Source organism: Grus americana, chromosome 3 (assembly GCF_028858705.1).
Source record: "Grus americana isolate bGruAme1 chromosome 3, bGruAme1.mat, whole genome shotgun sequence".
Lineage (NCBI taxonomy): Eukaryota > Metazoa > Chordata > Aves > Gruiformes > Gruidae > Grus > Grus americana.
Genome location: NC_072854.1, coordinates 150,081 through 174,046, shown reverse-complemented (window position 1 = coordinate 174,046; position 23,966 = coordinate 150,081). Strand labels below are relative to the sequence as shown.

The window sequence follows — 23,966 nt, the reverse complement described above, 5'->3', positions numbered from 1 at the left end:
TTCCACCCAGACTTGACCCTGTCCCTGGAATATCGCCTATGCCTTTCCTGACAAGTTGCTACAAACAAACGATAGGTGCAGAACTCCAAACATGTCTAGTTTCAGCAAGCTTCCCATTTTCATCAAGACATGTTACCTCATTGGATATTCTCTTACCTGACTTGGTCCCACATATGTCATTTCAAATTTATTTTTGTAAATGCTTCTGCGAAGGCAGCAGTCAAATTGTTCAACTCCTCCACACAGAGTGCCCTGGGGAAACAAACACATTGCACGTAGTCAGTGAATTCTGTTAAGGAGACATATTCCAGACCATACTTACATGAAGAGGATGAGAGGTGAGACAGAAATCCACAGGTCCTGGCTGCTGTGGGGAACAAGGCTCAAGCCCCAAGATGCATGAGGACCAACCCTACCTTGACTTTCTTGAGAGAACAGAAAGATTGAGAAATTCTCAGAGAAACAGAGCTTACCAAATACTGGCAGGTACATGGTAGAGGAAGAAGAGGGGTTAAAAATCACTCTTATTCTCATCATCCCCGTTACCCTTCTCAGTTTCCCCCTTCTCCCTCTCCTAGCCTCCCAATCTCTCCTCCCTTCCAGCAGAATCCTTCCACCTTTATCTCTTTATTTATAGCATCCCCATTCCTTACACTGATGTCCCTTCCCCTTCTCTGCAAATGTTTGTTCACATGTTCAATTAATTCCCTGTCTGAAAAAAACTCAAGGATTCTTGATTGTTGAACATAAAAAGATGCAGAAACTATTAAATAAAAGTTGTAAATAGCAACCTTCCTAAATAATGTAAGTGTTTTAAAGAGCTATTCAACTTAATACAGAAAGATTTCAGAAAGAGTAATTTAAAGAGCTTTAAAGAATTATTTAACTTAATAGAGAAAGGCAGATCAAGGCCCAACAGCTGAAAGTAGAAGAAAGACAACCCTGTACTGAAAACATAGCACATAAACATAGAGTTTAAGTAACAGATTAGTTTTTATACTGCTTCTCACAGGTGCTCAGATGAAAGAATGCTCATGAGACTGCTCTAGAGAAGCTATGCTGACCTTATTATGCTTATGTGAAAAAAGGAGGACTGCTGCTACCAATGAGCCATTACACAATTGTCAATGATATTTTACAGCTTCATACTCTGCACACTGCACATCTGACTGTGGCAGTATCCCTTGCACAAGGCTTCAGCCTAGGCACCTTGCATCGCACACCTAGGTGATGGTGTGACCACTCTCATAAGCTCTCCCTCTATCACATCACTTTGTTCTCAGGAGCACGCGTAAGACTGTCCCTGGCGTGTGACTTAGGCTCAGGGTTGCTGACTGATGATACAAACCGCACAGATCCGTGAACCATCCCTCTTCCATGCTAAAGCTGTGATGGTGTAGAGGTGAGCTATTTCTTTGGGTTTGCCTTCCTCCCAGGCACTGCGGCGTGGGCTCCAGTTCAAAACCCTTAACCTTTGAGAACAGATGAGAAAGCAGAGACATGAAGAACTGCGTAAGGTTGAAGAAGAAAGCACTATAAATGGGAGACTTTACCATCAGGCACCATACCTATCATAGCTGCCAATGACAACAGACTGGCCACCAGGACTGGCAGCTGCTGTGGTGAATTCCTTCTCTGATGAGTCCCGGCTATAGTCAAAGGTTTGAATCACACTGCCCTCCTTCCCATAAGCTACAATCTTTTTATCACAGCCTGCAGCCACAATGCTGTTGGAAGCCCAGGCGAGGGCATAAGGAGGACAGGGATGCATCACCAACTTACCCTACAATAGACAAGAAAGAACATCCTGAACATGTGAATTGCTCTAGCCCCCAACCGGCCTCTGTACTCAGCTATCACAAGGAAAGCAGCATGAGGCCCTTCTGTAAAGCCCAGTTCATGGGGGTTGCTCTGTCTGCCTGCCCCAGTCTGTAGGAAGGTAGACAGAAACCAGAACTGAGAGATGTATCAACTATTCCATTTATTTAACTGGGAGAGAAGATTCCTGATGCCAGTAAGAAGACCAGTACCATTAACTAGACTGGGATACACTCTTATCATAGCAGAGTATATAATGGCCTTCAGCATATCATGGTAGAGAGCAGATATGCTCAAACTGTTTCAGTTGGAGAGAAAAGATCTGGGTGAGAATAGCATTCCCTTCACCACAGCTTGAAGCACAGAGATTACTCCTTTTGGGAAGAAGCAGGAGGCTCAGGAGAAATGCTGGGTGCCTAGAGCATCCTGTCCACAGAGTGTGAACTTCGGATCCAGGGTTAACTGGGATAATTATACATTGCTTAGTGGGAAGACGACAATAGCTATTGCCTGGAACCCCACCATTCAAGCATCATTCTCCTGGACACTCTAACATCAGATATTTCGAGACACCTGAAAAGCCTTATGTCTCATACACAAAAACCTAACTTCCCCTCTTACCACCGCACTCAGTGTATTTCAAAGCATCTAGTCACTGTTCCGTCTTCATCAATGTTCTATAAAACCTACGCTAGCAAGCACAGACTGCAGCTCCTCTCCAGACTTGCACTCCCTCACAGCCTGTGATCCCTTTCCAGAGCTCTCGAGCTGGGGAGTAGGCTGTGCAAACAGGAGTTTTGCTTATTGAAGAAGGACCTTCAATACCTGTGATTCACCTGAGCCCTCATCATCAAAGAAGAAGCGCACTATGGTTCCATCTGCATGGCCAGACAGGATTCCTCTCCCCGACACACTGCAAAGAAACACAGACAGGATGATGCAATATTGCAGTAAGACTTGCGCCTTTATTTTCATATCCCTGCCCAGAGAAGCCAGTCCCAGGGTCATTGTTGATTCACTGAAGATAAGCTGGGTAATGAACACAAAAATACCTAGTACCTGTATCAGTGTCTGTAAAAACAAAGCAGACAAAAGTATGGGGAGTGGAAAGGAGAGTGGCCAGTTAACTATCTTCATCACGTAAAATCACAATAACCAACTTTCTGTATTACTAAAACAGAGAGGCTAAGTAACCTTAAGTTGAATAATGACCATGCACACAATTTCTTATAGCAAGGTATATCAAACAACCCTTGCATTGGAACTGTTCCGGAAGTGAGGCTGGATATTGTGACACCACAAATCCCTAAAAGCAACATGGTTTAGAGAAAAAACATCTGGACAAACACTCCAAGCCTAAGTCCGTTATTTGTAGCAATAGAGTCTTGTGTACTTCTTGACACAAGCAGGGAGAAGACAGCAAGGAAGAAAAAACAGGCCTAATGAAATGTACCCAGAAAGAACACTTTTAAATGATGATTCAAGTACAGAGCACAAATCCTATGAACACTGTAACAATCCAGGAATCATACATCTGTCTTCTGTTGACTGCAATCCCAGATTTGTCACTGACACTATAGCAATAACAGTATGAGTTGTGTTTAGAAATAAAAGAAGGGGGGGGGGATTGGGGGACAGGAGGGAAAATGGCAAAGAGAGGTGGGGGAAGAAGGGGGCGTGAAGAGAGAGGAAGAGAGAGAGAGGAAGTAGAAACCTTCTGGACTAGAGGCAAACAGACTTTGGAGGGATTTCTCAGCACTAGGAAGCCAGAGTCCTAGACTACCTTTAGTTTTTTTAAATTTGTTTAGCACTCAAAACCAAGAATGACACCATTTAGTGAAAATCCCACTGCTAGGACCATGACATATCTTAAATTTTTTAGGTACAGGATACTAAAGTAGTATGAAATCTTAGTTAAAATAATTTTAAATTGCACTTTATGGTTATTTTTCTAATTATAGCCTTGTCACAGTGTTATCTGGCAGAATATTTTGACTTTTTTTTTAGCCCTTAAACTTAACTTTATCTAGCTAATTACTAACATTAGTCAACAAATTTAATCTTTATAAAGTCATGGATTTAAATAAATCAAAGTATGTAAGTAATCTCATGAAATGTATTTGAGGGACAACTGAACTGCATGGGCCAGTGTGGCACAGCCAAGTATCAGATTTTAGGAAGGAATTCTTTCTGGAAAGCACAGTATTTTATTATCTCAACAAGGAACTGACAGCAGGAAGACACTCTGGCAACCTCCCATGCTGCCGCTAGTTATGCCAGGGCCAATAGTGGGTAAGAGACTGAGCCAAAGCAGCGTAGGCTAAAGAAATGCCATACTCACTTGGAAGTTAGCGAGACCACATAGGAATCTGTCCCATAAATGGTGGAAGACTTGTTGTTCTTTGTATTTGCTAAACGAACCTGAGAAAGAGAATCTGATCAATGTTGCTTCTGTCTGAAGAAGGTGGATTTCCCCCAGTGTAACATCCCCAGAAGTTTCCCAGTCCATGACCAGCACCAGAAATCACAGGAAGCTCGTTGCTTTCCGGTAGGTTGGAGAAGAAGTGGAAAAGTTGGAGTCACACTTCCACATTTCTAGAAAGGTTTGGGAAAAGGACCAAATGATCCAGTAGAATCTCCAAGGACTAACTGGGAACCAGAACCAGAAAATTCAGGTCAGTGGTGTAATCCCTTTGTTGCTATTCCATACCCAGTGCCACACAGTAATGGCTCCTACCCTGCAGTCCAGGTGCTTGCAGGCCTTGGTAGCCCCTGCATGGAAAAAAAAATCAGGCAAATAAGTTTCTCTACCTTTCCTTCGGCAAGACCAAAGACAATGATATTCTCCGCTGGCCACAACAAGCAGGTCACGGCGCTCTGCCAAGGAAGAGGTAAAAAGAGAGATAAGAGCTCTGCCCTACTTAGCTTCTTGCCCCATTGCTACATAAGACAGCTCATGAATGGTAAGACCACTCAGACCAAGAAAGAGAAGAGATGGGGGCATTTAGACAGACCTTAAAGTAGGATTGAGGTCCTCCACGCTGAAGCTTAAACTGGATAACAATGAGCTGGGGTAAAGTAACAGGCTCAGAAGGGCTAAAGCAGGGCATCAGTTATATCAGATATGTTCAGTATGGATGCTCTTCTGAGAGGATTACTTATTGATCAGATGTGTGGTTTTCCACATGCTATTGTTGAATGTACAAAATGTATTTTAAAAGATTTTTTGCAACAACAAGTGTAAAACAAAAATAATTTGACTCTGCCAGCTTTTCTAATAGATATGAGAATATTTGTACATTGGATCTTCGTTCGATGAATCAGAAATAATCTTTATTTTTTCATTTACAAGCAAGATAAGTTATCAGATGCTACCAAGGTCAGATAGAAACAGGTTCATTAAATCCAAACCAAAGGTATTCTCAAAATCTGAGGTGGCGGTCAGGATGAATAAAGCTGACCACGAAACCCAACCTAAGAGAGGGTCAAGAGAGTTAATGAAATCGCTTCACACTTAAACTGAAGAATTTCAGTCAGTAAGAAGGTTGGTGTTTGGCACTGTGCCACTAGACTAGCCTCACTGGCTCGTCTGGTCCATTTTAAGCATCTGGGCCTGCTTTAGATATATATACACCCTCATTTATTCATCTCACCTTCTACTCCCTGCTCTTACCATTCACATCAGCAAATACAGCTACAATCAGATACCAAAATGTAAACTACAACACACTGGATACCTAAGCTGCTCATAATTTACATGTCCAACCAATGACCAAGACCCATTTTTCTATTACATCTGTTTCCCAGACATGTATATATTTCCCTCATTATCTGCCAGATCCTTATTTTCAGTCTAACACAACCATAAGCAGCTCAGCAGTAGTTTAGTAACAAGCTTCACAAAGTGGTAATGTGCTCAGCTAGTAGTACAAAGAAGTCAAACTTGGACGTACTCATCCTGACCCTCTAACAGGATGCCTTGCTTGCCAGCAGAGCTGAACAGTGTCACTGGATTCACAAGATGTGTAAGAGTGCCCAACAGGTTTTGCAAATGGCAGGAGAGGGAAAGGGCTCGATAAGTGATATTTCATACTGACTGAACACACCAAAAATTTGTAAATAACAATATTTAGTTACAGGAAAAAAAACAGACACGGTGATAAAACCCCACACATATAGCATTAGAAAAAATAAACGATTTATTATGATAGAAATGGTAGAAAAGGCATGGGAAAAATCAGAGAATGTGAGAAAAGATAAATGAACCACTATATTAAAAATATAAAAAACCTGTACACATGCTGTGCACAGCATCTAAGCTTGTGAGAGGCAAGCAGCCTCCCACCAGGCTGTTAGCCAGGTGCTGCAGCAAAGGAGAGTGAGAGGGGCAGGAAGCTAGTCCTGCCAGCAGGCAGGTAGCAAGCAATAAACAATGAAAGGACTCTCCAATGAGGCTACAGGTATCCACACACAGGATAACCACGATGTTCAGGAAAGGGACAAATGGACACTAAGCCCCTCTTGCTCTCTTTTCCTCACGACACTCTATTCCACTGTCATGATCACTCAGTGCAGCAGCTCAACCACAGAGAACCAAAGGCTGACCAACGGCTTTCTTCACTTATAGCCAGAGCAACAGAACTACATGGGTTCCCCTCCTACAACCAGCAGCGAGTATTCAGAGAGGCTAGAGGGACTCCTAAGCCGCCCTAAGAGCAGCTGCAGTGGTGGGCCACGACCCACCTTTGCCTTTTCCAGGTACTTACATCAACCTCAGGACAATCCTTGCCAGAGACCTACTGAATAGACTGCTCTCTGACACACGCAGACAGAGTTAGAGCAGCAGAACATGAAGAAGGCCAAGGAGATAATCTGACTGAAATTACAAAGCTGAGGCCTTTGAACGTGTGGAAACTGTGCTGTTTGACTGAATTCTGCACACTTTACATTTTGGTTAATAAGGAATCTTGGGGCTTAGAGTTGCCAACCTGTGAAAAATAGTTGGGCTCAGAGTCTCTCCTATTTTTCTCTTAAAACATTCTGCCCACTGATACCTAAAGTAGTCCCCAGAGTTTTGTAATTGACCACACTGATCATTCAACAATTAATTACAGTGTTTACTGAGGCATTATGAGGCCTCTGAAGCTTGGCAAGTAATACATGCCTCAAAATTTGGAGATTATCTTTGGATCTACCTGCATCTTTTGGAGATCAAGTACCACTGACAGTTTGGCCAAGCGCACCTATAAGTATGAGCAGAGAGACCTCTAATTGTCTTTATCCTACACATGCTGGGCAAAATGGAGTTAAACAGGAGTCTGAGTCTCACCGTTTGGATGAACTTGTTGCATATCACCTTCTTGTCACCCCTGCAGAAAAAGGTAGACAAAAAATTACTATCAGCAAAGCTAGTAATACTGCCCATTCTGGTTACTCTACCGTTTGCGTTCCATCTGTTTTAGTATTGCCAAAACCAGGCCATTTAAGTTTTGTACCACAAGCCAACTTTATGCAGAAAATTAAAACCAAACCCACCCAACTTCTAAGCTTCCAAAATTCTGGTCACCTGCTTTTCTGAGCACCTTTAGCACAACATACACCAGCAAATGAGGCTGAAGTGAGGCAGGTGTGCACCACATATATGAAACAGGGGACAGCAGCATAGGCTTTACAGCTCCAGCTCCACAGAAGCTCAGCTGGCACGTGCTCGCACAGGGCTTCAAAAGGGCTGTGTTCAAGGAAAGCCTGTCTGCTGCTCACCATAGAAACATCTAAGTGATTCACTGCAGGCTAGATGATGCGTACCACAGTGTGTATCAGGCTGAGGAGCAGGACAGGACACTGATGCAGGTAGCATCAATACCCAGAAAGCACACTGTACGGCAGGAAGGAGAGTGCCATCCCCTCCTCATGGTCGCTGGACACTCCACCACCAGACTCACCACTCCTCTCCAATCCTGTAGACGTAGACAATGTTGTCCGTTTGGCCGATGGCGATTTTGGTGGAGTCTGGGGAGAAGGCCATGCCTTTGACCGCGTAGCTTTTCCTGCCGTACTGTGGAGAGGATGGCAGTGTGAACCACAGGGAAAGGCCGGCCTGTCCCAAGCGCACTTGCACCAGCCCACAGACCACGACTGCGCCCCATCGCTGCAGGCCCCAGCAGCAGCAGGCCGGACCCCTGGCCCTCACCTTGGCGTCAGCGGGCTTGGTGGAGAACTTGTCACGCCGCTCGCCCTGCTCGTCGTACAACAGCACCACCCGGTCCGCGGTGCACACGGCGAACCGGGCGCTGCTGGCCGACCAGGCCATGCAGGTCACCCGCGCGGTCCCGTCCTGCGGGACACACACAGCCTCAGCACCGCCACCCCCGGCCTGCCCGCTCCCCCCCGCCCGGCCCGGCCCGGCCCGGCCCGACCTGCGGGGCCAGCAGAGTCCGCACGTGCCGCAGCTGCATCGCGCCGAACGCCGGGGCCGGACCTGGGACTGGGACCGGGACCGGGACGGGCCCGCACCACCGCCGCCACCGCCGGCCCCACCTCGCCCCGCCCCCGTTGCCGTGGCAACCCCAGCGCTTCCGCCGCTGCTGACGTCAGCGCGCCGAGCCCAGCGGCAGACGCTCCTCCCCTCCCCATCACCTCGGTACCGGCAGGACTCGGACGCGGCTCTGGTTCCGCTATGGAGGCGCTGCGGGCGGCGGGGCGCGCTGTGCTGCGGAGCCCGCGCCTCGCCCGGCACGGCCTGGGGCTCCGCCGGCGGCGCAGTGAGTGTAGGCCGCGGCTGCCGGGGAACGGGCGGGGGCCGCGGGCCGGGCTCACCTGCGGCGCGGACCGGGCGGGGCGGGGCATCGCTCCGGGCACGGGAGCCCGCATCTCGGTCTGGTCGGGCCCGGCACGCGGCTGCTGCCTGCTGTGGGGAGCGGTACGGGGCACGGCTGTGGCCGTGCCGTGGGGCCGCGGGCTGAAGCGGCGTGGAGGTGCCGTGGGGCAGGCTGTGGGACTGCAGGCCGAGGCCCTCCCTGCCGTGCTCCCCTGGCTGCCAGCCTCTCGCCCCACTTTTGAATTGAGGCCACCTGCGCCAAGGCCTCGGGCGGCTGTGACAGGCGGTGCTGGGTGCTGGAACACTCTGTGCCTTACCTGTGGGCACCCTCCCCAGCCTGCGCAGGCCTTGGCCTCCCTGAACTGTTGCGCCTGGTCCTCTGCAGGCACGAACACGCGTGCAAGTGAGTTTGGCAAGCTTGCGTGTCGCTTGCTGCGGGCTGACTGCCGTGCTGTCTGTGGCACGGCCAGATCCAAGGCTGACCCCGCAGACCCAGCAGGAGGGCTGTGCCTGGGCTTTCTCAGTCTCAGCTGCCCAAAAGCTGTGTTGGAGCAGCAGGCAGCCCTGGCATGTGTGGGCTGCTTTCAAAGTTCAGAGTGAGACAGTGCTCTTCTATGCTGGGTAGAGGTCCCTGATGCCTGCGTGGTACCAGGTGAGTTCCCTGGTAGTAGTCATTTGTGCAGGAGTATGCTGTGCAAATAAGGTCTCCTGATTTCCCTGTGGGTTCAGGTTATTCCAGTTATGAGTTGAAGCCTTCTGCAAGTGTGCCAGTTATGTTCAGGGAGCTAATCCCAGGAAAGAGATGAAAAATAACCCTGAAAAGTATTAGCTTAGTGTGAACAGTAGGTACCTAAGCAATTCCCAGGGAAGTGTACAAATCTGGCATTTGTAGCAGAGTGTTTAACTTTTGTGTTCCTATTCCTTCCCTGTGTGGGCTGAATCCCCAAGAAGAGAGAGACTGTGACTCCTTGTGTATTAGCCCTTCTGCGTATCTCCTCTCTCACCATTCTTGTGCTTTGGGATTTGAGGAAAGTAAGTGTGTGCTAACATCTGCTTCAACTCTCCTTGAAAATTATCACCAGGAAGTGCTTGGCACAAGAGAATTGGTCCTTTGTGTGTGGCACGCTAGTCTGATAACTAAAGCTTTTGCCTTCGATGAGAGTGAACTTTCTGTTGAAGCCAATGGCTTTGTCTTGTGGGAGCAGAGGTTGAATGGATGTTCCTACAGTGCTTATTTGGTTGTTCTCTGCCAACGGTAGTGGTGTCAGGACTGACTGTAGGGCCAGGGCTCCTTCTCCCACCAGCACATCTGCTGTGTGGCAGAACATGCTGGTGAATTGGACTGGTTTTTGAAGGAAGCTGGAGATGCTGAGGACTGTCCTGAGACAATTTTTCTTGAGTGAACAGACACTCTACCCTTTGGGTTTTTAATTTTTTTTTTTTTTCTTGACTGGAGCAATGGGGTTTGAAAAGAGAGGATACAGGAAACAAGCCAGTGCCCCTTTAATTCTGTGACCTGCAAAGTAATGCACGTGGGAGCTCTCTTTCCTCTGTGCATTGGAGTTCATCCATAAAATCCATTTTCCTGAAAGCTAGTTTGCATCATTGAAATACCAGTCTGAGCTCTTCCTTAACACAATCTTTGTGGTGCAGTTGCTTCCCAGTCACCTCAGCTTGGATCACGAGTGCTGGACAAGCTACCTCTTCTCTGGCAGCCTGCTGCTGTAAATGGTAGCTACCAGAGGGTTTGACTTTGGTTACACTGGGACAACTTGGGGATTTTGATCTGACCATGTGTGGCAGCAAATGCTGCTGTTCTTGCTGCGCCAGTGGCTTAGGTGGGGGAGATGAATGCAGTACTGAGAACATCCTGCTTGTCGTGAAGTAGATGAGACCCAGGAATTAAAGGTTTTTGCAGATAGCAGTGAACACTGCAGCATCTGAGGCCCTGGGCAGATATGCAGGAGCTTACTATCTGTGCTGACAGAGCGTGTACCTCCAGGGATGCACGACTAAAGCTTTGAGGGTGAACTATCCTGTCATTCCGTTCCTCTTCTAAGAACATCACAGAGCTAGGAGAGTGCCCTGCTGAGTGCAGGTAGAAGCACTGCTGCTGGGAGTAGTGAAGCTGCAACAAGGTGGGGTGGCTCTGCTGGGAGGAGCCATGGGGCTGCTGGCACGTGGCTTCTAAGGCATTTTGTCTTTGCAGAGCTTCCTGAGAGCTGGGCTGATATGCAGGAGCCGCTGCTTGAGGGGATGTGCTTCACACTCAAGTATCTAGGCATGACGCTGGTAGAAAAACCCAAAGGAGAAGACATGGCTGCTGCTGCCATCCGCAGGATCGTGGCCACGGTGAGAGCTGGCCCTGGGGCCCTGCTGTGCTGGGGTGGAGAAGAGCCAATTCAGAGCCCAGCCCCTGGACTCTCAGGAAGTGTCCACGTCCCAGCCCTGAACCCCAGTGAGGGACTGTGCTGTTCCCACGAGGAGGGTGGCATGCAAGAGGCTGGCTGCTCTCTGCCTGTGTGCTGTGAGGGAAGCTGTCTTCCTGCAGGACAGCTGCTGCTGCCTGCTCCCACACCAGGAACATGGCTAGGAGCAGAGCTGTGCCTGTCACAGCAGGGAGAGGAGGGTGAAATACTGGGGGAGGTGGGATCTGTCCTTTCCCATGTGCACGGCAGTAGTGTGAATGGATTCCAGGGGTGTTCTCTGCAGGGCGTGCCTGATCTCCAGGCTCTGCTTTCCCATCCCTACAGCAGGAGCCTTTGCAGCAAGGGTCTAAGTGGGTGGCACTCCATACAGAGTCTGCCAGCAAGGGGAGGGGTGTGAAGACCCTTGCCAGATTTGCAGAGGTGTCTGGTGTCTCCCTACTGCCAGGCACGGGTGGGAGCTCGCAAGTTCCAGAAGGTGATTCTGACAGTGTCTCCAAGGGGCATCTCGCTGCAGGATGCAGACACAAAGGAGATGGTTGAGAACATCTCCATCTACAGGTGGGCATGGCATGTGGAGGGCCTGGGTGTTCCCCAGCAGCCAGCTGGAGACTGATGGGATCTTGAGCAGCCTGGGAGGGCTGGGCCTTCTGTCACTGGTACCTTCAAGCTTAGGTCTTCCTTTGGCTCCCTGAGGCCCATGCCCTCTCCCTGCTGTGACCCACAGCACTGCCTGGGGCTGAATGCAGGCAGGGTCCTGGGTGGCCTTGAGTTCCGGGTCAGTCCATCTGTCTCTTCCCTGGGCCTTGCTTGTCTCTTCTGGCATTCAAGCAGGATGTCAAGGCTGATGGTTGGAAAGCCCCACAGTTAGGGCAGGACTGCATGTCTGTCTCTCTCCACTGACACAGGACTGCTCTTCTGGCTGCAAGGGCATGAAGGTGCCACAGACTGCAGCTTACAGGTTGGCTAAAGGCAGTTGCTGTGAGAGCTAATGTGGGAGTTTTTTAACTACCAGCTGTGCTTTGGCTGGGTTGGGTGTCTGTGGGTGCTGGGTGTGAGGGGAGTGTGGCTGCAGGCTGGTGGCTAGATGGGAAGCAGAGACAGGACATCTCATTGGTGCAAAATTTGGGTCTTAGCACCAGAGCTGATGTGCCAAGGCAGATCATCCTGCTGCCTGACCTCCAATCATGTCCTTGGAGGCAGTCACCCACCCTTCTATGCTCCTTTTTGTCCCAGTGCTTGAGTTCATACATTGGGTCGAACTGGGCATCAGAGGACCGGGAAGCACACTGAGGCAGCACAGGAGGGAATGCCTGTGGGTGCAGAGATCTCTTACTAGCTGTAGGTGCCAGGCAGCCTCTGGCCCTTGCTGGGGGACTGGGCTACCTGATCATCTGGGGCAGATGAAAGCCTTAGGCTGTCAGCACTGCTGGTTGGTGTGCTGGGAGCACAGCAGAAGACCTGTGCTGGGGTCCCTTATTGCCCTGAGCAGCTCCTCTCTGCCTGCAGGATCTCCTACTGCACAACAGACAAACTGCAGAACAAAGTCTTCGCTTATGTTGCCCAGAGCCAGGAGAGTGGGGCGCTGGAGTGCCATGCCTTCCTCTCACCCAAGAAGAAGATTGTAAGCACTTCCCTTCTGCTCTTGGCTCCATGAGGTAAGGGTGGGAGCAAGGGCCTTCCTTCTCCCCCTTCAGAGAGAGAAGGCCCTTACCTCTGTGCACCTCAGCTGGAAATGGAGCCAGGGACCATGCGTGCTCACACACTGCAGAGGCAGGTGGTGAGCAAAAGGAGGTCCTTCTGTCCTCTGGGTTCTCCTCTTGGGGATGGCTGGCCCACGTGGGCAGACCAACACAGCATCGAGACCTGGCCTTCGGGATTTGAGTGTGTGCACTGCAGAGAAAGGCAGTGAGGGAGGCCTGGGGGCTCTCAGATTTCATGGCAGGGGGGTTCTCCTGGCTTGAGGGCCCAGATGGAAGCAGACATTCCCTCTCTTTACTGTATGCAGGCCCAGGCTGTGACTCTGACCGTGGCCCAGGCCTTCCAGATGGCACTTGATCTCTGGGAAGCAGCACATGCAGGTAGGAGAAATTTCTCAAACATGTCCCTCTGCCTAGCCCTAGGATTGGGGTCTCCAGTGCAGGACCCTGTCATGGGCTGTGTGGAGGAGAGATGTCTCGCTACCTGGCTGGTGAAACACCAAGCAGGGAGAGTGTTGTCCCTGCTGTTGCGTTCTTTGCCACGGCGCCACATGGGGAGCCTGCCCTATCTCTGGCTGGGGCAGGGTGGGGGGCATCCCTGCTATCCATGCTGATCTCTTCTGCATTGCTGAGCTGTAGCACAGCTCAGGGCCCTGTGGTACCTGCCCTGAGCAGTGTTCCTGCACCCTTGTTTGCATCCTCCCCTGAGTACTGCAGGGGTATCTGTCCCTTGCCCACAGTCCTGCCTGTACATCCTCTGCTGGGCCTTCTCCAGGTTGCAGGCACTAACGCTGCTGCTTTTGCCCTGTCCCAGGCTCTAGGCAGGAACAGCCCCTTCACCCTTCATGTGTCTTGGAGAGCAGTGAGCCCGGCAGACCAAGTGAGCCAGCCCCCCCGGGGAGCCCTCCCTTCAGACACCAGTTTGGGGTACAGTATGTGCAAGTCTGGCCCATGCCCAGGGTTGTCTTGTAGGAAAAGAGTAACCCTTACACAGCTCCCTCCTCCTGACCTTCCAGGACCTGTTGATATCTGCACAGCCTCCCTCACACATGGTGGCCTGACATGTCTGGCTCACAAGGCAGGCACAGTTCCTCAGGTGGTCTTTGCTCCAGGAGCTCTCCTGTCAGGCCCAACATTGCTGCAGCCCTCAGCCCTGCTCTGCTGGCATTGTTAAACAGGGAGCTGGGACCTGTTCTGCACACTTGGTGCCATGGCTAGGGGTGAGACAGTGTCTCTGAAGGAGAGGACCCTGTGCTCATCATCTTGCCAGTCTGGGCTAAGGCTCAGCCCTGCCCGTCTGCATGACACCTACTGCATGTCCGGAGCCAATCGGAGCATTGCCAGTGTTGCCAGTTTCACCATGTCTTTGCCCAGGAGCCTCTGGACGCTTGGTCCTTGGCCTCGTGTTTCCAGTGCTGGTCCAGGCTGGCAGTGCTTGGGGTCATACTTGCTTACAGCCTGCTCCCAGGTGGTTCTCTGCCTGGCCCTCCAGCTGCAAGATGTGCTCACCCCACTCCTATCTCTGGGCAAAGGTACGCTGTGTGCAGCAGCTGTCTCGGCTTGTTCCCTGCTCACAGCCTGTGTTTGGTGCTCTGCTGGCTGGAGAGGATGTGAGAAGAGTTGTAATGTCTCTCCCCTTGTGTGCCTGAGCCCTGAGAATTCCAGCAGCCCAGCACTGCAGGTGCCATCTTTCCCCCTACTGCCTGTAGGCACACTTTGTGCCATGCCTGGTGGGTGACTGTCTTGTGAAGGGGCCAGGGACTGCCCTGCTGCTCCAGAACAGACTCTGGGCAGCCCAGCCTCGCTCCTGGCAGAGACCTGCCCAGGCAGTGAGGTGTCACAGTGTTTTTTTGGTTTGTTTGTTTGTTTGCCAGGAGGAGGAAGATGAGGAGGAAGATAACGTCGGTGAAACCTTATCTGGGTAGGTAGTGAGCTGCCGCTTGTGTTCAGGAATAATGAACCCTCTCTTGTTTCCTGCTCTGGGCACTGTGCAAGGGGAGCTGCTGGGGCCATGGGCATGGTGGGAGCATGGAGGAGATCTGTGTGGGAGCAAGGGGGAGCTTCCTGCTGCTTTCTCTGCCTGTCAGCTGAGATGTCAAGTGAACAGGGACCTGAGCTGTGGAGGGGCAGATCTTGCAGTTCAGCTTTTGCAGTGCCGTGGGGGACAGATGCTGACCCTCAGGATGTACCCAGAGATGTTACTTGTTCTGTTTCTGCCACTCTTTGCTGAGGCTAGCCTATTCAGACGTGCTTCTTAGGTGGGACTCAGAGTTATCTTCCTCCCACTGATTTCCCTGGGGCTTGGACCAGGATGGAGGCCTGGTCATGCTGACTTCTATGTGGACTAGGGCCTGGGGTTGAGCTGATGGTACCAGTCCAGCAGTGGAGGATTAACCCATAGGTCTTTGCAGAAGTGCCAGTGGGTGTGAGAGGCCTGTTCCACTGTGGCTGTTCTCCATGTGTCTGGCACCTGGCTGGGGTCTGTCAGCACTGCAGGGCTGAGCCTGGTCTGAGCTGGTGTCAGCTGGGAACCACTGCATGCACACACTGGAGCTATGTATGTGGCACTGTGAAGTGGCAGCCCTTTGTACATGGGGGCTCCTGATGGGAAGGAGATATGGCTTTGCAGCCTCGGGAGAGGCGGGTGTAGGGAAAGGGTTTGGTAGCAAGTGGGCTAGGACCTTCTGCACTCTGAATGCCTGGTACTGCTGCACCATGCCTGTGTTGTCAGGGACGTGAGCATGCTGCATCTCTCAGCAGGCCTTGCTTGGGGTGTGATGGGTGCTCTGTTCTCTTCCAAAGCAGCATGGAGGAGCTGGGGAGGAGAGCCCACACCCCAGCAGGTAAGTTCCTTCAGTGCTGCTTTGCCACATCCCCCAGCATGTCCTCCACAGGGGGAGGGGGCTGATGGCTCACCTGGGAAGGTCTGCTTCCCCTCCTAGGCTGTGCTGGGTTCCCAACTGCATGCCTCATGGACTGGGTCTTCCTCTCTCTTGCTTTTCAGAGTCAGCACCTCTTGTGCCCAGAGCGAGGTCTCCTACTGCACAGCTATTGTGCTACCGCTTGGGGCAACCCCCAGACAGCTGGAAGGGGCTGGGAAGGGTTGGAGACCTCCCCACTGGTGGCCCTAAGACTCCCCTGGGCTAAGCCAAATCTCTGCAACAATGGACCAGCCACTCAGGATTCACCCTGTGCCTGCACCTGGGCCAGACAGTGCCTGCCCCTGGCACTGCCCACCAGGCATGGAGTCTGCTGGCACTGCTGCCACGCAGCGCACAGACTGTGACACCTGCTCCTTGTCCTGCTCTCCGCCTGCATGAATCACCTCAAACCGCAGCTGCTCCCTGCTCCCAGCTCGGGCTGGTGGACTGGTGCTCCTTGCTCTGCCCGCTCCCAGTGCATGCAGAGCCACCCGAAGTGCCCTGAGCCCGCAGGATGCAGACAGTGCTTCTCGGACTGCGCTGTGTCTGACCTGCCTCACTTGTTTCTCCTGCCTTGCTCTTAGTGGTGGCAACTGGGGACCAGCTGAGGCTGAGTGGCCCCTGGAGATGGTGGAAGACTTGCTTGGTATGTGTGACCCTCAGGAAGCAATAGGGCTTGGCCTGGAGGAGTGAGGGAGGAAGGCCTTACCCCTGCAGTTCAGCCCCACACCCTCTCGCTAGTGAAATGAGCTGTTTTTTAAAGGAAAGCTCGCCTTTATAGCGAAATAAACCGAGGGTTTTTTTACTGTTGACATTTGGGTTTGAGTGCTGGATGGGGTGCAATGCACAAGTGTGCAAGGTACTGTGTTTCTGCTGCACTGCCTGCAGTGAGGTTTCTTCACCTGCAGTGAGGGCCTGGGCTGTGCCCTGAGCTTGTGGAGCCTGCAGCTGCCCTGGAGCTCCATCTTCCTCAGCTGCTGGCCCTGAAGGAGCTATTTCCCCTGTACTGAGGGCTGCCAGGGCCCAGGGTGGCCCTTGTTATCTGGTGGGGGAGCTGGTCCAGGCTGTGCTGGACTGGTGTGTCTTGAGCACCTGGGAATGTCATCTGCATGGATGGGAGCTGATGGCTGACCATGCTGAGGCCAGGGAGGACACAAGCCCCCCCCCCCCCCCATGTGCCAACAGGTCTCAGTGTCTTCCCCAGTGTGCCTGCTCTGCGGTGCCTTTGTCCTGCTGCATGCCTGGCTGTCGTCTGGAGACATGGGCAAGCTGTGCACTCTAGGGAGGCTTGGGTCCCTGCAGGTCAGTCAAGAGCTGCACTTTGTTTTTCTCACTTGCAGTTTTGTGTATTGAGGCATGGTCTCATGCCTTTCCTCTCACTGCTGAGGGCACAGAGCAACCTGTAGATGTTATTGGGGTTGCTAGGGTGAGTAGGTCATCGTCACAGCCTCAGCTTCCAGTACTGAGGGATGACTAACCTGTTGGTGGTGCGGGTTTAACAGCCCTTGATGTGGCTTCCTGCCCTGTGCTGAACCAGGATGCTTGGTGTCCACGCTGTCCTGCACCTGAGTGCTGCAGGTAGTGCTGAGGGGTCGACAATACTGTTGCTAATGCTGGTTGCTTCACTCGCCCTTTGCTTGTGTCCTGTGAATAATTTAGTCACCATCTCCTGCCACTGGGGGGGTGGGGTGGGGCGTCTACCATGCTGCCTGGTAGCTGTCACATCTCCAGACAGAAGTGCTCCAAGCAGGTTAACAGTCTCTCTCTCTCTCCCTGGAACTCATGGTTGCTGCAGCGTGTTCTTTGCTGTGACTATGCTGACTGCTGTAGCCCTATATGGCTTCTTGCAGGACTTCATGGGTGCCAGTTCTGCTGTTATTCCTGGCTTTAACTAGCTGTTGCTGCAGTGAGTGAAATGCTTCCCCAGCCCCATCTCAGCTTTGTGTGTGTGTGAGAGCCTTTGCCAAGTCTGTTCTGTTTTAGTAATGTACATGCTAGCAATGGGTTCACTATCACCCACACACATGTGCTAAAACTGTCCAACCTCTCTTAAATTGATGTGCCAGAATTGCTTTGCATGAGCCACAGAGCCCTTTCCTTGTGCCACTGTGGTGCTGGTGCTGTGGGGGCGGGGGGGGGGGGGGGTGGTGGTGGTCTGTGTTACGTGTGCATGTCTTACTCTGCCCCGGAATCGTGTCAGGAATTTGCACTGTGCTGGTGCTGCCGGACTCATTCACAGGTCGTGCTTGTACATGCCTCAGAAAAATACCTCTTGTCCAACATTGCTGCTGCCTTTCTTGTGCAGCACTCATCTCTGCAGTTCCCTGCCTTCCTGCACTGCCATGGTCTGAGAAAGAGTGGTGGCTGGGATCTTTTTGGGAGGGAGGGTTTCTTTTTTGCCTCAACATCACACCCTGCTTTTACATTTAATGTGACAGACTATTGTGCTCCTTTTTTATTTGGCCACAACCAGTCCATTTTGCAATACTTTTTGGTGACTACCCCAGCTACTTGACTTTGCAGCACAGTCTTGCTCCTTTGTTTCTTTGTGTGTGCCGCTGGTCTGGTTAAACAACGCATAATAGTAGGCACGTGTCTGCTCTGACTCTCCAGGATAGAGCCTCTAAACATTTTCCAGGGCACCAGAGCTTTTTAAAAACCTCTTGTATATCCCTGACAGCCCTCTTGAGAGAGTCAGAGAGATGCGTGCAAGATGACTTTAGAGGACCTGCAGCTCTTGCATGGTATGCAAGGACAGGTCTCCTTCTAAGGACCATACACATGTGCTCAAGACGTGCTGGTACATTTACACACACACACGCACGCACAGAGACCTGTACCTCTGCAGGAACAACGCTGCCTTTGAGCCAGGATGCTTTTATTGAAAAGACCCTGCCACAGGGAGTTGCTTATCTTGTCCCTTCCCCACCTAGTCCTGCAGCAGTAGCTGAGCAGCACCTGGAAGGAAGAGTCCTGAAAGTGCTTTACTGGGAGGTTTATTCCTGGAAGACGCTGGATCTTGTGATGCTTGAGTCCAGGGCTGTAGAGCCAGCACCCCAGCTCAGTGACAGGCTGCAGAGCACAGAGCACGGAGGGAGAGCAGCAGCCAGGGCACCAACTGCCATCTCTGCAGCAGAGAGCCTCCTCACCATCACCCTGTTTCCTCCTACCACCAGCAAGGAGGCATGCCTGGGTGCAGCCTCAGACGCAGAGCAGTGCAGATAGATACCCACTGAGACTCCTGCCTGCAGGCTCTGAGGAGCAAACATGCACAGTCCAGCCATCACCACTTCACCAGCCCCAGGGTGGTCAATGGCTCATGTTGTCCTCACCTGAGACTGCGAGCCAGCAGTCCACTAGCTCTGGGCATTCAGGGCCAGCCCTTTCCAACAGGTCTCTGTCACATCAGCCAACCTGGTGCCGGCCATGGGACCAGCTCCAGGAGTGGGAGCATCAGCAATGACTATGTCCCTGCAAGACAGAAGGAGCCAGGAGCAGGATGTGACGCTGTTGAAGCTAGGGTTGTCCCCAGAGTGGTGATGAGTTCTGCAACACACATCCTGCTGAGCTTACTGAGACCTTGCTGGGCCTCACCACATTATCTTTTCCAGGGAGCAGAGGCATCACACTGCTCACAGGGTGCTCAGCAGCTCCCCCACAAACAGCTTGAATGTGTCAAGACTGAGCCCTACTAGGGAAACCGCAAAGCCATAGCCATGCCCTGGCGCTGCCTGCTCCTGGCACTGCCTGCTCCCATAGCTCTGTGGGGCTCACACCACCCCACAGACTGGCTCCTGCCAGCACTCCCTGACCTGGCTGCACGCTCTGCAGGCCAGCCAAGCACTGTAGCAGCACTAGTTCCTCGTGCTTGTTTGTGTCTTTGTCCCCTGTAGCAGGGAGAGGCCTTGAACCCCCTGCACAGCAATGATGGAGCCCTGTTTTCCAGCAGGGGTCCACTCTTCAGCTGTGCTCACTGGGCCCAGCCCCACAGACAAACCCTCCTGCCACCTGGCCACGACTTCCCTGGCAGCACTGGGGCAAATGCCTGCACTGCCCCACCCCTTCAGTCTCAGGGCCAAAAGGGAGCAGCTCCTGCCCCCCATAGGCAGCCCTCCAAGCCTAGATATAGTGGCCAAGAGCAAGGTCTGCTCCAGGCTGCCTGCCAGGCAGGCAGCTGGCATCATACAGTTGCACCCAGGCCTTTGGCCAAGCCAGTGCACAGAGATATTGACTCCCCTCAAGCCAGCATACCAGCCCCTCTGCTCCCCTAGGCTTTCCCCCCTAGGCTGGTGGTGTGGCCCGCCACCCTTTCTCAGCTCCGCGCTCTGCAGTGGCAGGGGAGCAGGGCCAGGCATGCGGGATGGGCAGGGCCGCACACTGCATGCATGGCTGGGAGCCGGCTCCATGCACATCCCTGGACAGGCACCCTTGGGAAAGCGTAAGTTCTGATACGAGGATCTTCGCATGCAGAGTTCCAGGCTGGGTGCCTGGTGCTGCTTCTTCTTCCAAGGCCTGCTTTGGCTCTGGCAGGACGCCCAGGACCCCAGATGCAGAGCTGGTGCTGCACTTACACCTCAATTATATTGACCGAGGGAGACTTCTTCTATGAGAGAAAAATCTGCTTTAAGGCCCTGCTTTGCTAAGCCCCTGGGCTGCAGATCCCATGGCAGAGCCCCCAACCTCCCACAGCAGGCACTAAGACCAGCAGACCTCCTCTGCCAAAGGGCTGCCAGCTGCAGCTCAGCCCTCTGCCCTGAGCTGAGATGTGGGCAAGCTGCAGCAGAGACCTTGCTTCAGCGTCTCCCTCAGGAGATCAAGGGAACTAACCCTGAAACCCCTGCCTTTACCACTGATGCGCTCTCCTGGCAGAAAGGTTCAGGTAGCTCAGCTGCATTGCCTGCTGTTTCCCTCCAGGTGAGTCCCTTCAACCACACACCTGTCTCCCCAGGAAGCCTTTCTGCCCACTGCTATGCCCCAGTACTCCTGGGTGAACCAGCCCCACCCGCCCCATGCTCTTCAGCATCCAAAGCTTACAGATGTCTGGTGACTTCTGCCTGGTCACTAGTGGTAGCCATGCTACCTGCTGCCCTTTGAGAGGAGGCAGGTGCAGGGTCAGAGCAGAAAAGATAAGCGATGGGGTAGGAGGACATCTGCCATGTGGCAGAGAATCCACGAAGCATGGGATGACTGCTGTGGAGGGACAGATGAGGCCTGTGGAACGCCGGGCACATGTGACTGCCATGCCCCTTTTAACAGTTCTGGCCTGTGCCAAGAGAACCAAAAGCTGCAGATGGGGAAGTGGATTTTCTCAAGAACTGCTGCAAGCACGAGCAGGCTCTTTCCTTTACACTAAAAAGAACATGCTCATTGAAAAGCACAGCAGATAGGTGAATCCAGAGGAGGGGAAGGGAAAGGGTTCTGGTTGCTGCACATGTGTTCTGTAGTTCAACCCTTGCATGCTGAAGCAAGATGCAGGAGGTGAGTGTCTCCATGACCACATTTTATAACAGAGACCACACTTTATAACAGGTCTCAGATCAAGGGCTGCACCGTTGTCTGCTATCTAACAGCAGCTTGGCCCTGAAGCCAGGAGGGGAAGCGAACGCAGAGCTTTTTCTTTCCTATACCTTGTTCCCAGCTCTGTAATTAAGGACTGCCAGAGCAAACTTGCAGTATTGTCACCTGCAAGGATGCCAAGAGTATGGTGAATGCAAAGAGACAAACTGAGGTACGTCAGCCCTGTACAGGTGAACTTCGCAAGCAGCAAGAACAAGCGTTTGCAGCCCTTGATGAGCAGGGTCGGTTTAGAGCAGAGAGCCAAGAGGAGGGATCTTTTTGGCAAGGAGTAATCAGGAAGCTGGAAAATCCGAAGGAGGAGAACTGGGGCCTTGAAGTCCAAACAGGAAGTTTCTGCTCCAGACATATGCTGGAAACCAAGATGTGGCAGCAGAGGGGCAGTTAGACAACACAGTGAGTAGAGTTCCCACCATCAATAGAGGCAGATGAGACACAAGGGAAAACCTAATGCAAGATCCCTTTAGAGCACGTGCATCAGGGTTATAAATCACTGTCTTTGTCAAGTAACAAAGGGAGAAGTGTCAGCTGCAGAGGGAACAGCCAGATGAAAGTACCACTCCTTCCCCATCCATAGCCTGGCACAGTACCTCCATTAGGGTGGGGAAGGGGCTCTGGGGTCCTTCCCATGAACAACTTGTGTGGTGATGGCCTGGAGCAGGCCCTAGTGAAGGCAGAAAGTGAGCAGCGATAGACCAGTGCAGAAACCATAAGAACAGCTGTCAGCTTGTCCGCCTCCTGCCTGAACAGGCAGGAACTAGACCTATCTCTGGGATGCAGAAGAGGTGCAGCCTTGGAGGGGCATGGTGAAGGGGCTGTTACAGTGAGAGGGCAAGTACCACACTGCAATGTGGGAGCCACCCTAAATGCATCCTAGATCCTGCCATCTCTCCCAATATTTCTCCTGCAGTCACCCATGGGGCACACACACTGCCCCACAGAGACCAGGCTCACTGCAGCTAAAAACCCTGTTTTTAGGGTGAGAGCATGAGCTGGGGTGTTTCTATTTCTGGAGAGAGCCAGAAACTGTGCAGGCAGCAAGCCACAGCAGATGTCACATGCCATACCTCCTGCCAGCCCTCCCCACTCACCTTGCTCCGCAGCAGCCCTCCACTCGGTCGCTCTGGTGTGCTGTGCTCTGAGGACGGCTTTGTCTTTTCCTTGTTGTTGTTGGAGTCGTTGTCCTTGATGATGTCATACTGTCTGCAGAAGAGGGCAATCACCGCTGCCAAAACACAGAGGATGAAGGAATCCCTCACACTGCCTCTCCTTCCCACAGCATCCCAGCTGGAAAGCAGCCAGGCCCAGGACACCCTGGGGTGCTGGTCACCCACACCCTCCGTGTCAGCCTGGAACACCCCAGGCACCTCTGCATGTGTGGCCAGGTCACCGCCCTTGGGCAGACGAGGCACAGATGCAGCTAAAGCCATCAGGGCACACATGAGGTGCTTAGTACCTATGGCTCAGGGCTCTGAGGCCAAAGGCAGATGTTGAGGCACTTGGAGAAGGACAGCTCTTGAGGTCAGTGAGCAGCTGAGTGGGTTTCTGAGTGCCTCCAGCAAGGCACTAAAGTTATTGGTCCTGTGCTTGCAACCTTCACAAAAGCCAGCCCTTGGCTTTGTTCTGTCTTGCAAACTGACTGTGGGGTCAGTCACTCTGTCATGGTTTTACAGACCCATCTCACACAGTGTGCACCCCATACCTTGGGACCCTGGAGCAATGATTTGAACTGTAATCATTAGATGTGTTGGACCCATTCAAACCACAGTGCGTTATTACAGCCACCCACAGACTGGACCTGATTTCTCCCTGTTGGCACTCTGACACACTAACTTGCACAAGGTGTAAGCTAGCAGCAGCCATCTTGTATTTTCTTCCAGTGTTCAAGGATAGGACAAGGAGAGATTCCTGCAAGATACCACTAGAAAATCCACATTTACTGGGAATGGAGTAAGGGACAAATGACTTCCCATTCACAGCAGCTGCATGTAACCAGTCAGAAACTGACTGTTATCTCCTAGGCCTCCTTGCTCCCAGGGCAACCTGCTATTTGCTAGAGCACTGGCTTTAATCAAGTGCTGTACAGGAGCAAATCACCCATCTTGCAGTTTTAGCAGATTAAGGCACAGCCACTACCGGCCAGTGCAGCAGTGCTATCAGATGTCAGACAAGCTAGCTAAGGTCCAAGTTACATGACAGTTAATGTCAGCTGGGATGCTCCCACCCTGTAATTCTGTATTGCTTGGGTCCCACATTGTCTCCTGCTCTTCCAGCACAGCAGTCAGGCCAGCCAGCCCACACGCTTCAGGCCATCACTGCTGAGCAGTGGTTGTGGTTGCTCCTTTTATCCCACTGGCTCGAGCTCCTACAGAGGCTCAACGGACTTACTGGAAAGGATGCCAGACCTGTACCAATATGCCTCTGCACTCTCTTGAGCCCCATCCTCTTTGTGGACCCTGGACTGCACTTCTGCCCCAGCCTGCCAGAATGCTGCTTGTGGCACTCACCTGCCCACATGAGCAGCACAGCCACGATGATGATAATCTCGCCTGTCTGCAGCTGCCTGTCTTTGTCCAGACCTTCCATGGTGATGTCACCTGCAGAGAAGAGAACGCAGACAGGGCTGGCAGCAGATACCCTCCCACCAGAACCTACTTCAGGACCAGTAACACGCGAGGATCTGAGAAGGAGCTCCAGAGGAGAGAGGCCC

At 52.2% G+C, this 23,966-nt stretch overlaps 1 protein-coding gene and 1 pseudogene across 17 annotated transcripts in view; one reads left to right on the top strand and one right to left on the bottom strand.

The window, feature by feature from the left end:
* The window catches only part of IFT172 (intraflagellar transport 172), a 61,392-nt gene that overhangs the window by 30,674 nt on the left and 6,752 nt on the right, over window positions 1-23,966 (bottom strand). For 6 of the 17 annotated variants that reach the window (XM_054819450.1, XM_054819446.1, XM_054819441.1 and 3 more), the window contains 11 exons: window positions 23,764-23,853; window positions 22,348-22,481; window positions 8,009-8,152; window positions 7,761-7,873; window positions 7,148-7,187; window positions 4,630-4,695; window positions 4,160-4,239; window positions 2,644-2,731; window positions 1,569-1,783; window positions 1,349-1,472; window positions 157-252 (listed from right to left, as the gene is read on the bottom strand). In XM_054819450.1, coding sequence (XP_054675425.1) covers window positions 157-252; window positions 1,349-1,472; window positions 1,569-1,783; window positions 2,644-2,731; window positions 4,160-4,239; window positions 4,630-4,695; window positions 7,148-7,187; window positions 7,761-7,873; window positions 8,009-8,152; window positions 22,348-22,481; window positions 23,764-23,853 — 1,190 coding nt within the window. The other 11 variants (XM_054819448.1, XM_054819449.1, XM_054819447.1 and 8 more) reach the window with 11 other exon arrangements.
* On the top strand, window positions 13,742-16,492 carry LOC129204117 (uncharacterized; annotated as a pseudogene).